The sequence below is a fragment of the Saccopteryx bilineata genome, chromosome 11 (genome assembly GCF_036850765.1).
Source record: "Saccopteryx bilineata isolate mSacBil1 chromosome 11, mSacBil1_pri_phased_curated, whole genome shotgun sequence".
NCBI classification, from domain to species: domain Eukaryota; kingdom Metazoa; phylum Chordata; class Mammalia; order Chiroptera; family Emballonuridae; genus Saccopteryx; species Saccopteryx bilineata.
In genome coordinates this window covers 3,556,681-3,570,112 of record NC_089500.1, presented here as the reverse complement: position 1 = coordinate 3,570,112, position 13,432 = coordinate 3,556,681, and the positions used below count along the sequence as shown (strand labels likewise).

General features: G+C 49.0%; 2 protein-coding genes across 7 annotated transcripts in view; one reads left to right on the top strand and one right to left on the bottom strand.

Annotated features, from left to right (window-relative positions):
• FBXO15 (F-box protein 15) overlaps nucleotides 1-1,025 on the bottom strand; it is a 45,337-nt gene extending 44,312 nt beyond the window's left edge. For 4 of the 6 annotated variants that reach the window (XM_066246394.1, XM_066246393.1, XM_066246392.1 and 1 more), the window contains exon 1: nucleotides 793-1,006. The gene's annotated coding sequence lies outside the window, so the exon portion shown is untranslated. Of the gene's footprint in view, nucleotides 1-792 lie in introns of all 6 variants that reach the window. The other 2 variants (XM_066246398.1, XM_066246395.1) reach the window with 2 other exon arrangements.
• An 89-nt stretch (nucleotides 1,026-1,114) lies between these two features.
• Nucleotides 1,115-6,279, top strand: TIMM21 (translocase of inner mitochondrial membrane 21). The gene is made up of 6 exons (XM_066246400.1): nucleotides 1,115-1,659; nucleotides 3,387-3,449; nucleotides 3,546-3,643; nucleotides 5,400-5,473; nucleotides 5,559-5,664; nucleotides 5,813-6,279. Exons 1-6 carry the CDS (start codon nucleotides 1,368-1,370, stop codon nucleotides 5,906-5,908), a joined length of 729 nt encoding a protein of 242 aa, XP_066102497.1. The 5' UTR covers nucleotides 1,115-1,367; the 3' UTR covers nucleotides 5,909-6,279.
• Nucleotides 6,280-13,432: the final 7,153 nt, after the last annotated feature.

Genomic DNA, 13,432 nt, shown 5'->3' with positions numbered 1-13,432 from the left:
TAAAAATTATACAAAGTCGCAAGGTGACTCCTGCTCTCGGAATAAGAACTTGGGGGCGCTGCAGAGCGGCGCCCTTTCAGGACCCGCAGGCGGAGGCCGCTCAGGGGCACCTGTCCCCGCAGGTGCAGCTCATTCAGGGAAAGAGGTCCCCGCGGGGCGCTGCTCGGGGGCTGGAGGCTGGGGGGAGGCTTACCACGCTCGCGTCCCCACAGTGTCCACTAACTGACCTAACGGAAGGAGCCGCTTTCCTTGGGCCAAGACTTGGGGGGCGACCCCACGCTTCCAAGTTCAAGACACTGCCTCCCTCCCACCGTTTCCCCAGACCTTCCCCGCGGGGACGCGCCGGACACAGATCAAGACCCCGGCGGGGTGGGCGCGGCAGGGGACCGTCACGAGAGCCCGCCGCTCCCGAGAGCCACGCCGATGCCCCCGCAGGACAGGCTCAGCGCCTGCGCGCCCAGCCTGTGCTGCCCCAGCCGCGGGCCGCCGCCGCCGCCGGTCGCCATGGAGACCCGGCCAGGAAGCGTGGGAGCGGAGGGGGGGGGGGCGGAAAAGCACCACCCGCGCCTCGCCCACTCGAGGCCGGCAAGCCGCCTTTCAGCCCGCTCTGGGGGCGCTTCCAGAAACTTCGAGCGCACACAGTTGGTAGCAACCGCGCTGCAATCATGGGGACATCGTTCCTTCCCAGCACGGTGGCCCTGGGGTCGTTCGCGCCACTTTGGGGGGAAGAAAAGTGAAATGAAAAGGCTACATCACGTGCCCTTAAAGGAAAGGCAGAGCCGGGAATCATACCAGAGAATTTCTCGGTTTACCGCCGTCCCCAGGAGAGGGTCGCACGGACACGCACGTCGCACCTGCTAACTGGACTCTCGCAACGGGGACAATTAGGTACTTGCCTCCAACGGAGGTGCGAAGCCGACGCAAACCCGCTACCTCCTGCGCATGCGTGGGCTGTCGCGCCGGGTCATCCGCGAGATTACGAGAGGCACGCGTGCGCTCTGGCCGCCTTGCACTGTGGGAGATATAGTACTTGCGCCTTCCCCGCTGCGGCAACTCAGTGAGGCGTGAAGGCCTTGGACTACGATTACCAGAATTCCTAGCGGTTTCCCATGCTCTCCTTCGCAAAGGCTTGGCGGGGAGAGTGTGAATGTCAGCCTAGGTTCAGAGCGCTTTAATGCAAGTAAAGAGAGGACGGAGCAGCAGGGGAGGCGCTCGGCGACACGTTATTTTATCAAGCGCGTCGTGCAGCTTGACCGGCGTGGATGCGTGCGCTTGAACGCGCGTCCGGCGGAGCGCGGAGGGGCCTGTGAAATCCGGCTGGCCGCGGTCGGCCTCGGCCCGCAGCGGGGCGGCTGGCCGCGCGTGCGATGTGTTCTCTTCTGCGAGCCGTGCAGTACGTGGAGAAGCTGCACCGGTCCTCGGGGAAGCGCCTGGTGCCGCTGCCCTTCGTCTCGCGCGGAGCTGGCGTGAAAACCGAGCCCGCTGTGAGATGGGGGCTGCCCGGGCAGAAAACGGCGCGACCTGGAGGGTTTCTGGGTGGCAGCGCAAGGACCCTCTGGACGCAGGCACGGGGCCCCCAGCGAGCCAAGGAGGACAGCCGCAAGCAAGTGTCCGTGCACCGCCAGAGCGGGGAGCCCGCCGTCTCTACCTCCCAGAAAGGTGAGCGGGAGTGCGCCCATCGAGACCGGTCTGGGAGCAGCAGCGGCCCCCGTGCCCTTCGGGGCGGGCTCGGCGCAGGAGATGGGAAGACCGTCCACACCCATTCCGGGGCGGAGCCGCCGAGCAAGGGGCTGCGGGCAGGTTTACTGTCGTCCTCAAAGAGTCGGACTCAGATCTGAAAGTGGATCTTGATAGAACTTTGTTGCATTGTGTCTAGACAGTTTTTCCTAACATTTGTTAGTTCTGGCGTGCAGAGGGTTATATAAAACCGCCACTGTTTAATACTTGAAAAAGTACAAGTTGCCCTGATGTTATTTCATCCATTGGACTCTTCTGTTCAACCTTGCAAACTTTAATGGCCCAATGTAGCAGGTGTACTTTCCCAAGTTCACACAGCTGGAAATTAAACGCAGATTCCCCAGATCTCGGTTTTCTAGCATCTTTAGGACAACCACTCGCAAGAATTTCACGGGCTGCTTTTTTGTCTGTGCTAATCCCTTGATCAGTTGTTGATAGGTGTGCCAAAGAAATCCTAAACTCAGACAGTTTTACCACTTAATTAGGAGGAAAATAGAGTGTGACACAAAGGGTGGAAAAAAGGTTAGTTGTGCTACAGAGAGAAGAAGGGAGCATATGATAAAGAAGAATTGCCTAGAACTGTCTTTGGCTGGGGGTGGGGTGCCCTGCATGCCACTCGCCCCCCCCCACCCGCACCCCGCAGTGTACTAAAAAGTTTTGCTGGTGTGGCTGACCATCTCTGGATCCGTGTGCGGCTTAAAAAGTTTTGCTGGTGTGGCTGACCATCTCTGGATCCGTGTGCGGCTTATCCCACACACTCGGGAGTACAAGTGTCTTACCGAGCCTCCCGACACACCCGCCACCGGTACTGTCGGCTCTAACGTGACGGCATAGAGTGGACAAATGAGATATTCTGCACGACGTCTGGAGCAGTGTTGTCTAAACAAAACTTTGTGCAGTGATGGGAATGTTCTCTATGTCTCCTGACCCAGGGTGCTAGCCACTAGCCAGCCACCTGTGACTATTGAGCACTAGAAATGTTGCTAGTATGAAGGAACTCATTCTTATTTAATTTAAAGTTAGGTTAATTTTAAACTTAAATAGCCGTGTGTAGTATATTGCCCCTGTATAGGACATTTCAGGTCCAGAATATCCAGGTCACTTAAAACTATTTTAAAACAGGGTGGAGGCTTCACAAATCCTGGGCGAGATTTTACATACACATTGTTGTTGTCTATTTTGTGTTACTACAAACTAGTACAGTTGTTCCTTGCCTAGAGGTAGAAAACAATGCTTTCTCCACATCAATGGCCGATACCTTGAGGCTGTGCTAATGTAGTCTTATAAGTTACCATCTCTGTCAGGGCTTCTACTTAGGTGAGTTTATAGGGGACCACAGTCATCTTCTAGGGTCTGTGGTTTTTGTAAGAGGAAGACGGATGAATGACATGGGAATAGGATGGGGACCACCACCCTTGTATCTTTAGATCTCTAAGACGAGCTCTGCCATCCCCACTTAGCTGTGATTTGGTTTAGATGTGTTGTTTATTTGGTTCTGAGTCACAGGGACATTTGAGAACAGGTGCTCCAGGACAGAGACAGACAGACCCAGTCCTTAGGTCCTTAGTCCACACTTCACTTAGAAATACTGAAGGCTCCTGCTTGTGTCCGGCACCCGTTTGACTCAGTGCTCTCTCTACTCTTTACAGTTAAAGAAGCTGGAAGAGATTTTTCCTATTTAATAGTGGTGCTTATTGGAATCACCGTTACAGGTTGAAAACAGCAAGTATAAGACCCTTGAATGTCTGTTTCACTTACTGTTCATCTCACCCTTGCTTGGCTTCATCTTCTTTCTCTGTGACTTCCAGGTGGCTTGTTCTACACAGTTTTCAAAGAACTTTTTTCTTCATCCAGCCCTAGTAAGATATATGGGAAAGCCTTAGAAAAATGCAGATCTCATCCCGAGGTGAGTCCTAAAGACAGAGTTCCATACCTCTGGTAATAGGGAGAAAATGTTGGGAGGCAGAGCGGAGTGGGCAGCATTCCTATACCAGTTGTGTGACTAGTGAAATTTATATAATACATAATGTTTGAGTTATTTATGTTGTGATCTCTTTGTTCTGTGCTTGAAATGCCTTAAGAGCACCGAAAGGTCAGTGTAGGGTGTTTTCATTCTAATTATACAAGAGAAAGGCCTTTTACTATTTATCACCAATAACATGCTCAGAATGTACCCGAGTCCTACACTACGACACAGTTCTTAAGTAGCTCTCATGTTACACATTATTCCTTTTTGTAAGAATGTTACTATGAGCTATGTGATTAGTCTTTTAAAAAGATCCCATTATCACAATGGTTTAAATAAATGAGCCCAGGGCTGTGCTTAGCATTTTGTGAGTCATCCTTATCAAATCTCAAAAGAAACATTATGTCAGATTCTGCTAGGATCCCGTTTGTAGAAAGGAAAACTGACACTCATAGAGGTGACAATAACTGAGTAGTGGCATAATTACATGTTACAGTGTATCTTTAAGGAGGTGGAGAGTAACTGTGTTAATCACAAACTCAGCCTTTCTTGGGTCGTCAGCCTTTTGAGCAAAACAAAATGCACAGGATAATCAGGGATAGTATAAAAGTCGTGACTTGATTTGCTATGTGCAAAAGCTCTATAAATAATAACTGAGCTTCAACATTCAATTCTGTCAACATTTAGAAAGGTCTTGTTCTTTGCCGGGCATTGCCTGGTTGAAAGTGAGTAATCCTCCCGTTGTGTACTTACGTATTTACGAAGTAAACTTTGTGAACAGTTGTTGCATTTGTTCAGCTCCACCGTTCTAACATCTCTCGCCTTACCTTTATCCCTTTTTATTTATGCATAAAAAATGTGGTACTGTAAATGCCTAACACAAAACAAGAAAAGTTGTATAGACTTGAGGCAGTATGTATTTCAGTTTGATGTTTCTTGTTGAGTTTTTTTAGAAAGGTCCCAAAGTGTGAGCATTTTAAATTCAATAAAAATTACATTTCCATTTCACTGTGAGTTTTCCCATTAGAAATAATTGATTCACACCTATACATCTGGTTTGTTTGAAACAGGTCATTTTTTTTTCTTCACTGTGTTCAATGACTTAAAAACTCCTTTCATCTCATAGCTTTTAGTATTAGACCCATCAGATAAATTCGCTAAAATGTTCAGGCATTTAAATATCTGAACACTGTTCCATTGTGCTTGTTTTTTGTGAGTTTTGTTTTTAGTGGGAGCATCTTTGCTTCACCTCCCCTGTTCTGAAACTACAAGCAGCCCCATAAAGTTACCTGGATCACTCTCTGTCCAGGAGATATTTATTTAAGTTATGGAATGACTTTTGCATAATAACTTCTTTTTCATTATTGGAGTTGTCATTTTGAAAGGGTCCCAGGCTTACTGACTCTTTTTCCTTGGCAGGCTAGCCCAGTTGGTTCGAGTGTCATTCCGATATGACACGGTTGCCAGTTTGATCCCCATTCAGGACATATACAAGAGTCAACCAATGAATGCACAAATAAGTGGAACAACAAATAGATGTTTCTCTCTCTCTCTCTCCCTCTCCCCCTTCCCCTCGGTCTCTCTCTAAAAACAAAAAAAAATTTTAAAAATAAAAAATAAATCTCACTTGGTTTGTCAAAATACTTCCCTAAGAAACTTGAAAACAACTAACTACAGCCTGGCCTTTGTCCTACAGGTTATCGGTGTCTTCGGGGAGCCCCTGAAAGGCTACGGGGAGATGACCAGACGTGGGCGCAGGCAACATGTCAGGTAGCACGTGGCTGGCATTTGGGGGCTAGAGGGGCCTTTCTAAAGGAAAGGAATTGAGGCCCGTGCCCTTTGATTTTCTTGACAGCTTCATTGAGTACGTGAAAGATGGGCTGAAACACATGCGAGTCAAGTTCTATATTGAGGGCTCCGAGCCCGGAAAGCAGGGGACGGTGCACGTGGAAGTGAAGGAGGTGTGCGGGGGCGGGGCGGGGCATGCGTGACCCCCAGGGCGCCAGACTGGATACGGGACAGGACCAGGCACGCGCGTTCCCGAGGGCGCCAGACGGAACCGATGCACAGGAAGAGGAGTGACACCTGAAGGGCTCTTTCTTCCCCCAGAACCCCGAGAGTGGCGAATATGAATTCCGGTATATATTTGTGGAGCTGGAAGCGTTTCCTAGGAGAACTATCATCATTGAAGATAACCGGTCCTGAGACCAGGGGATCCGGCACATGTGCGCCTCCCGGTGGATGCTGAGCGCAGACTGCGCCGCCCCGCCCCGCGGCTCGGTTCTGAACCAGACGGGAAAGACTGGATGGAGCTTATAAAAGCCACCGTCCCCGCTAGTCGGGGCATTTAAACAAGCCGAATTTGAGATTTTCTTAATGAGTAAAAAAATCATGGAATAGAGCATAGCTTAGGTGATTGCGGGCAGTATATCTGCCCTCAACACCATCTTTCATAGGAAATTTTTGTTAAGAATTTTACACCATGTAAATAAGGAGACAGAGTTCAGTATTTTGTGCTTTTTTTATGTTGGATGGCTACATAAAATCTGTGGAATAAAATGAACATGTCAGAAGCAGCTTCCTTCCACATACTTTGGTGTCTGACTTGAGAGACATGAATATTTGAGAATTGTAGGGACCACAGTTAGTGTGTCTCCCATGCCCCCTCCGTGAATTGCGGGCATTGGAGCAGCAGGGAAGTGAACACTCAGGGAAGAGGGACCTGCCGGGGGTCTCACCAGGTGTGTGGGCCTGCTCAGGTACATCCGCCTCTCCCAGCCTCGTTGGCACGGCTTGTTAAGGACGACCTATGAGGTGACAGGTCCATGTGCCTAAAAGGTCCCCATGAAGAGAGACAGCCGTGGGAACCTGCACGGAGGCCCCCACCGCAGGAGCATGGAAGTGAGTGACAGTCACTTAGGTGTGCGTGGAACGCCCGTGGCTGTGGACACCCAGTTTTACCTGAAGGAGTTACAGGTCGTTTGGAGAAAAGTGACCTTAACTTAAAAGAGTGTGACCACCCATCTGTGTAAAGGTCTATGTGTTCCAGGTCAGCTCTGTAAATGCCCTTACCTGTGGAGGCTTCAGTTGTACGGTACCCACATGAAGTGTGTTTTCTCTGTCCCATAGAACTACACAGGAACTTCTGCTGGGGTCTTGAAACTGTAGGATATTTGGGATAGAGAGACCCCAAGGCAGACAATCGCCAGTGTTTAGTCTGCCTCTCCTTAATTTAGTTTATACTTTTAACTGTTTCAGTTGTTTCTAAATTTTAATTATGACAAATCACGAACATTTATGAAGTACAGAAAGTTATTTCAGCAGACTCCTTGTCCTTGGTGGGCTGTTCAGGATGTCATGTGTTTGGCTAGTAAACACTCAGCTACTTGGAGTTTTCTCAATACTGAAGTCAGGCCGCTCACACACTGCTTCCTCACCAAGTCTGGCGTGGAAGATACAGTTTTACTGCGTACGAGTTCTCCTTCCCTGGGTGGCATTTTCAAAAGCCTCCTACAGCATTCCATAAAATTCCACATAAAAATTGGGGCCACGGGGCATTTTTTTATGGTCCCTAATTATTGACAGGGCATTCACAGTACTGTAAACAACACAAAAAGAGACAGCCACACCTCCCAGAGCCCCAGGCCACACTTGGCGGAGCTGACTGCTTACCAGACAGTATTTCCGGTCCTCACAGGCCGGCCAGGGGCTCCCGTTTCACCAACGGAAACATGGGCCTCTTGGTCCTTGGGAACCAGAAGTAGGATCTCTCACTCAGGCATTCAGTCTCTTGGCACCTTTTAATGCCTCCTGGGTCCACCCAATGAGGGACAAGCTGCTTCCCATGAGAGGACTGGAGCCAACCCCTTCTGATTCCACTTCCATTCATTCCCCCACACACATGCCTCCCAGGGTATAGATGCCACAGATTACAGGCACAGTGTAAACAATATCCCAGTAGAATGGATGGCAGGACCGAGTGAGGGAGAACCACTGAGGAAATGTGCTCCTTCCTATTCAGTGTGGTCATCACTGAGCTGCTGAGCACCAGGCTCATCACCAGAGAGTCATCAGGACACAGACATAAAGAAGTCACAGCAAGTGACGCAGCCCAGGCTGAAACCAGAGCATGCATCCTCAGCTGGCCTAGTTCAAGGCTGAACCAGATAACGGTGAGCTCATCCTCTCAGGACCCTCAACTCAACATTACCATGTCATCAGCCTTGCAAAATGATACCCACAGGTCTGGGGAGGGGAAGGTGGGCATATCTTTTAGCACCCCATTTTTCAGGAGACAACCAGTAGTGTCTACTAGGCAGTGACTGGCTCAAGGTCGTCCGCTTGGTGTGAACTTGGGACCAGGGATTTGACCCCAGGCTTGTCTGATTCTCCAGTCCTAGGAGTGTAACCATTGTCTGATGGAGTGTTTCACCTTGACCTGTCCACAGGTCAGTTTCCTTGTCTCTCAAAGGAGGATGTTGTGATAACCATGTCATCTTCAGGGTTTCGGGGGGGGGGGGGGGGGCTTTGTCTCTAAGGAGGCTGTCCTCTTACTGAGGACAGAACCTTAGCAGGGATTCAGTAAGCACACACCCGTGAGATCACCACAGCTCTGAGATGCTTCCCGGAGTGAGGTGGGGGGGGGGGGGGAGACTGTAACAGAGATTTCCCCAGAACTCCGACGTGACATTATGTGCCCCTGCATGGCTCTGCCACTCTGGGGTCTGCTCCCGTGTGGTCACTCGGCATCTTGGTGATTTAATAGAACCCACACACAGGAGGTAACTTTCTGAAGGATGTTTAACTTGCCGCACAGGTCAATGATGGGACTGTGCCTGGTGAGAGCCAAGAAAGTTGCCGGAACACAGCTTTACTGGGCTCTCGTGTGTCGGAAGGGAAGTAGGAAGCTGAGGGTGAGACACGGTTTCCAACCTACCACCCCTCCATTTCCCTCCACCCCCAGCTGAGCTGCCCCCTGCTCCAGGCTGCAGAAAAGCCATTCAGGGCAAAGTACCAAAAAGTAAGAGAGAGTCCACTGTGTTATAAGTAACAAAGTCCTGCAAGGGAAAAACCTCGCCTTTCATGGTGCTTTTTCTGCCCCTACACAACCAGAAAACCACAGATATTAATTACTCTGCAGGGATGGTACACCGTCTGTCATGGGGCAGATCAGATGTTGGGAGCCTTGGTTAGAAATGACCACAGAGATTCGGTGGTCCATGATGACCACGGTTGCCACCTGCTCAAGGTTTGCACTACAGTGGATGTCCTGAGTCCCAAACAATAAATCAGCCTTTCGTTCAACTTAGTGCCTTTTACAGATGTCATCACAGAGTCCTCCTGACATGACAGCCAGAGGGAAAGCTCGCTGGGACTTTTCACTAGCAACAGATGTTAGAAACACCCTTTGGCTCTCTATGGAAATTACGACACTATGAAGTCGTATTCACAGAAACCAAACAGCACATGACAGTTCACAGGAGACCGGCCTTCAGATCTGAGCGTATTTGCAGCACAAAAAGCAAGATTGGGTTGTTGAATGTGTTTAAAGGGTTTAGCTTTATTAGATTCTGCCATTGGGTCAAAATAATTTACATAGCAAAAAAGGAAATAAATCCTTAGCTCAGAAGCCTTTTTAATGCGCCCATCCAATATCTTGTTTGAAATTATATTGAGCAGAACTATGGAAAATGTATTCAAGCTATTTTATATGCCTGCTTTAAAACCTTGTCGTAGAGTTCAACTGTGTGTTAAAACTGTGGTCTGGAGTTATCACTGAAGAGACATGATTTCTTTATGCTGTGAAGTCTGTCTTCATCCACTGCACTCTGCACATAACACTTCCATGATCACTGTCTTTTTGCCCTACCCTCGCTCGTTATTAGGATGTTAGTTAGAGGAGTCCTGCTTCGTCCTGCCCTGTGATTGTTTTCACACAAGAGAGGACATCAGCTGCCCAAGTTCAGATGCACCAGGAAGTGCACTGTGGGAGGTGAGGTTCCGTCTCACTGGGGCAGGTAAGATCCTATCTAACTCTCCCGCTCAGTGTGCTGAAGGAGGAGCCTGTGAGCTCCAAGGCATCAGCTCTGCACCATTGATTGCTTCTTATTTGAGCCCTGACCGGGGCTTGAACCAGCAACCCTAGATTGAGCCAGCGACCCCAGGATACAGCTGGTGACCTCAGGATCCAGCCAACAACCCCAGGCTTGAGCCAGTGACCTCAACACTCTGGGACAACGCTCTATCCACTGCACCACCAGCCAGGGCTTTTGAGAAATCTTGACAGAACAGTAAAAATCAAAACAGTATTAAACTATGATCTGAAATTATTACATTGATTGTGGTCATGTCATTAGGGAGGGGCACAGCTTCAGAGCTAGATAAGCCCAAGAATGAAACCCTTGTTCTGCCCCTGACTGGGCTGAGTGATGTAGAGAACTTTACTTAACCTCTCTGAGTCCCAGTGAATCTGAAAGTGACATGGAAACAGGAAGTGTCAGGCGAACACACATGAGTCTGGCATCCAAACAGCTCATACACAGAATCTGCAATCACCACTTCTGTTCTTGGTTTGCTCAAATACAGCCATTCACATTGACTAAGACTGGACATTTCGGGAATAAATCACAGCCTGTCACCTGTGATCCTGACCCATTTCAGCTTACCAGGCAATGCTGGGACAACAGGAACCCCTGAAAGGCGTCTGAGGGTTGCTCGGCGGGAGTGATGGATCGGTGTTGACCTCGTGACTCCGAAGGCTGTGTTGTGGTTCTGTACTGAGTTGTGCAAGGCTCACAGCTCTCTCGGGAGGCCATAACAAAGCGCCACAGACTCAGTGGCTTAAACAATGATTTAATTTCTCATAGGTCTTGAGACAAGAAGTTTGAGGTCGAGGTGTCAGCGGGGTTGGTTTCTTTTGATACCCCTGTCCCTGTTCTCCCTGGGTCTTCATGTGGTCCCCCTTGTGTACATCTCTGTCTTCATCCCTTCTCCAACGAGCCCCATTCTTACTCGATTAGAGCCCATCCATAGGACTTCATATTCACTTAATTTTATCTTTCTTTGAGGAACCTGTCTCCAAACACCATCACATTCTGAGGTCCTGGGGCTCAGAACTTCAACTTAGGAATGTTGAAGGGATACAATTCAGCCCATAAACTAGGGGAAAGTCCTTGTTTGCGGGAAATGTGCACTCAAGGATTTAAAGTCAGCCCTGGCTGTTTGGCTCAGTAGTAGAATGTCAGCCCAGAGTGTGGAAGTCCTGGGTTTGATTCCCGGTCAGGGCACACAGGAGAAACGAACATCTGCTTCTCCACCCCTCCCCCAAAACCCTCTCTCTTTCTCTCTCTCTCTCTCTCTCTCTCTCTCTCTCTCTCTCTGTTCCCCTCCGGCAGCCATGGCTCAAATGGTTTGAGCAAGTTGGCACAGGGCACTGAGGTTGGCTGCATGGCCTCACCTCAGGTGCTGAAATAGCTCAGTTGTCGAGCAATGAATCAGCGGCCCCAGATGGGCAGGCCATCACTGTGTAGGGGGTTTGCCAGGTGGATCCCAGTCAGGACACATGCGGGAGTCTGTCTTTGCCTCCCTGCTTCCCTGCGTCTCACATAATAAATAATAAATAATAATAATAATAAAGATTTGAAGTCATGTGACATCCTGCTGGCATCTTATTCTCAGATGATGTAAGAAAAAAAAAATGAGTTCTTCATTCTGCACTTACCTGCAACTTTTCTGTAAGATGGAGATTGCTTCCAAAAAAAAAAAAAAATCTTCAAGAAAAGTAGCCAGTAAGGGACATTTAAAATGTTGCTAGTACAGAGGTGAGTCTCCCAGAATGAACTAGACGATGCCAGGAGCACTTAGAAACCTCAGTGCTGCACGCCCTGAGCTCTCTCTTCCTATCCTTTTACCAAGATAAATGTTGCACTAAGCAAAGCCTGCTTCCCGTGACCCACTAGCAAATGTTGTCATGAATTGTTAATATTCTGAAAGAAAATGACCCAGCAAAGTATAAAATATTCACAGCCCGCTGTCTGTTCCGCCTCACTTGAGGAACATTCTCGTCTGTACACAAAGGCTCTCCAGCACTTGGGAACAGATGGCGGAAAGGAAGAAAAGGACTGAAAAATGCGAAGATGGGCATCGGAGCGCGGGGCCCAGCAGAGGGTGCCATTCTCCTGGGGCAGCAAGTGTCTTCATGTCCTTGAGACAAAGCACTTGAACTGGTATTGTCGTTTTTAGCTCACCCGACACTGCCCATGACTCCTCTTAATTTTATATAAACCTCCCCTCCACCCCCCGTCACGATGTGTTCTTACCCAAGGAGAGTGCCCGACAGCAGGCTAGAACCACCACACAGGTGTGGGGCGCAAACGTATTCATTCCCTCCCCTCTGCAGGATGGCTGGCTGTTACAAAGAGGACATATGTGTTACAAGGAGAACTCCTTGTTACAAGGAGTCCATCCAAAATACCCTCACCTTCCTCACTCGCCTCCGTGCTTCGGCGGGCAGCCCATCACTGGGACCCGGCCCCCATTCACGTTCTTCGGGTCCATTGGACCTGGTCCCAATATCATCTTAATTGAAACACGCTGCCATGAGGTCCCACCATCGCATCACCAGCTACCTCAGGACACCATGGGTCCCTTCACCTTGGCAACACCGCAAGACGAGAGAGCACATCCGTGCTTCATGAACAAACATCCACACAACATGCCCACGTACACTAACGTACCCCGACTTGTTTAGACCAATAAAAGTCAAGCACGCCCTAGGACACTGACCCTGCTCTATGGTGCATTGGATATTAACATATCCTTCCTGAGCCTCGTTACAAATCCATAGACCTACGGAAATTAATTTTATTTGAGTTCAGGGCGCCATTTCCTTTCTGAATGCTGAAATGTCATCATCAGATTATCAGGAAGCCCTCTGTGCTGGGTCCTTTGTGCTCACATCACCGAGAACGCCCAACACGGGTTATAGTACCTTCCTAGGAGCACTGGTGGGGGTGGGAGGAGAATGTTGAAACCTGTCACCTGCCTCTGCCTGGGCACAGGGAAGTTGGGTGAGTCACAGTGATGCCCCCCGCTGCCCGTGTTGGGCCACTTTTCTTGACAATCCTGGAGGAAAGCATCTATTTTCAAGGTCATCATTTTAAATGAAAATTAACTTCAGTCTAATTGGATTTGATCAGTTAAAATTGAAACTGAGTTTAAGTAATTAAATATTTTTAATTAAAAAAATTTTTTTCCTGTGTCTACTTTATTTTCTCTGAAACATTGACGTTTTAATTCTCAAACCTCTTTCTAAAAATATAACCATGACTCCTTCTCCTTAAGAAGCTCCACTTGACTTCTGAACAACTATTCTGCAGTCAGTGTGTTGACAGTTTCCTTCATGGAGCCCACCAGCCTTGTGTTTGTGGAATTAAAATCATCTTAAACAAAAGGGTGGCAGCTTAAGACTGTGGAATATAAGGCACAAGCCAATGGGAAGGGAGGGGTTTTTTTGGTGGGCAGGGAGAGTAAGCCCTTCCCAATTTCCTTAAGACTCCCACCTTGGGCTTGGTCACTCTGGCCACCATCACAGAAGGAGGCCATTTCGAGGACCTCTCGGGCCACCCCACCTCCGCAAGGCCAGTCCCCAAGGTACGTTCTGTCTCACAGGAAGTTAGCAAAGTGGGAGTCTGTCCTCTGGTTTCTGGAAATCCCATGCGGTAGGTCCCA

What these genes read in the sequence shown, in the direction of transcription:
- TIMM21 (XM_066246400.1), top strand. Translation starts at nt 1,368, where the DNA reads ATGTGTTCTCTTCTGCGAGCCGTGCAGTACGTGGAGAAGCTGCACCGG. An exon ending in TATTGGAATCACCGTTACAG is followed by an intron (nt 3,450 to 3,545) that starts GTTGAAAACAGC and finishes TGTGACTTCCAG; the next exon opens with GTGGCTTGTTCTACACAGTT. An exon ending in AATGCAGATCTCATCCCGAG is followed by an intron (nt 3,644 to 5,399) that starts GTGAGTCCTAAA and finishes TTTGTCCTACAG; the next exon opens with GTTATCGGTGTCTTCGGGGA.